Source organism: Loa loa (genome assembly GCF_000183805.2).
Source record: "Loa loa unplaced genomic scaffold supercont3.3110, whole genome shotgun sequence".
Lineage (NCBI taxonomy): Eukaryota > Metazoa > Nematoda > Chromadorea > Rhabditida > Onchocercidae > Loa > Loa loa.
The window spans coordinates 1-1,110 of record NW_018111288.1 but is presented as its reverse complement, the minus strand read 5'-3'; the positions used below and the strand labels follow the sequence as shown (position 1 = coordinate 1,110).

The 1,110-nt window shown below is 31.5% G+C and overlaps 1 protein-coding gene across 1 annotated transcript; it reads left to right on the top strand.

Moving 5' to 3' along the window:
- Positions 1-473: 473 nt before the first annotated feature.
- Positions 474-647, top strand: LOAG_19205 (hypothetical protein; the record flags this gene model as incomplete). Its single annotated transcript, XM_020451858.1, has 1 exon — positions 474-647. A coding segment is annotated over one exon (173 nt), but the record flags the coding sequence as incomplete, so codon positions are not given.
- Positions 648-1,110: the final 463 nt, after the last annotated feature.

Sequence of the window (1,110 nt, the reverse complement as noted above, 5' to 3'; positions counted from 1 at the left end):
AAATTAGTTAATTAACTTACTAATTGATTTATAATTTTCGCTTTCAACGTTTGATTATTCATTCTCGCTACTGTTGTTTCTTAGACGAGATAACTGCATGAAATATTCTGATGATATTAGATCATTGTTACCTTAAAAATATGCAAAAATATCCGCCGATCAGAATGTACAGGCAAAACCCCATTGTGCCTATAATTCATTAACAATTTTTGACTAATGATCTGACTGGCAATGGCAAGATTCATTCTAGTTACTGGTAAGTTCCTCATATTTTTATACGAACTTTGTGATTTTCTATATCAGTTAAAATTAATGTTTTGAGAAGGATTGTTACAATTTTCAAAGGCGGAAATATCATTTTTCAATGTCAACAAGTCATAATTGCTGTAAATAACATAGAGGTCAATCATTACGTTTGTGGGATGAAAGAACAAGGTAAGACATACATTTATAATTAGCTGAACAAATTTTAGTTTTATGGCTTATTTGTGCATTATATCTTGGAATAGCTGTGGATCTTCCGAAACCGTTTGTTAGTACGTCATTAACGTGTTATACGTATCAAAAGAAAAATGGACGAACAATAAAACGTCTAATGGATGATTGTATGTTTGGCAATGCGTGTTGTTACAGTGCTGAATTCACTGGTAAGTATATTTAATTTTTATTGATTAAGGATACGACAAAATTAATGAAATAGTAATGATGATTGTACTAATAATCGCGACCACATATATTTAAGAGTAATCACTCTCAAAATACATTTAATGGGAATAAGACTAAAAGGTCGCCTTATCAACATATTTCAATCACAGACACCTTTTGTTTCATCTGTAGATGTTTACACTTCCATAATTTCTTGTATTTAAAATTAATTTTCTTTTAAAGAAATAAATTATGTAAGACCTACACGTCACCCTCGTGAGAATAGCACAATAGCGTTAGGAACGAATAGATTGACTGATGCCAAATGATTGGGCAGTTTTGATAATATGCGAAGAACTGATATGTCAAAGTATTCTTGCCTTTCACCTTGAAATGTTATCTTTTCCCTAGACAAGCAAACTGGAGAAACTGTGGAAACCGGTGGTTGTGAAGACGAATATCGAT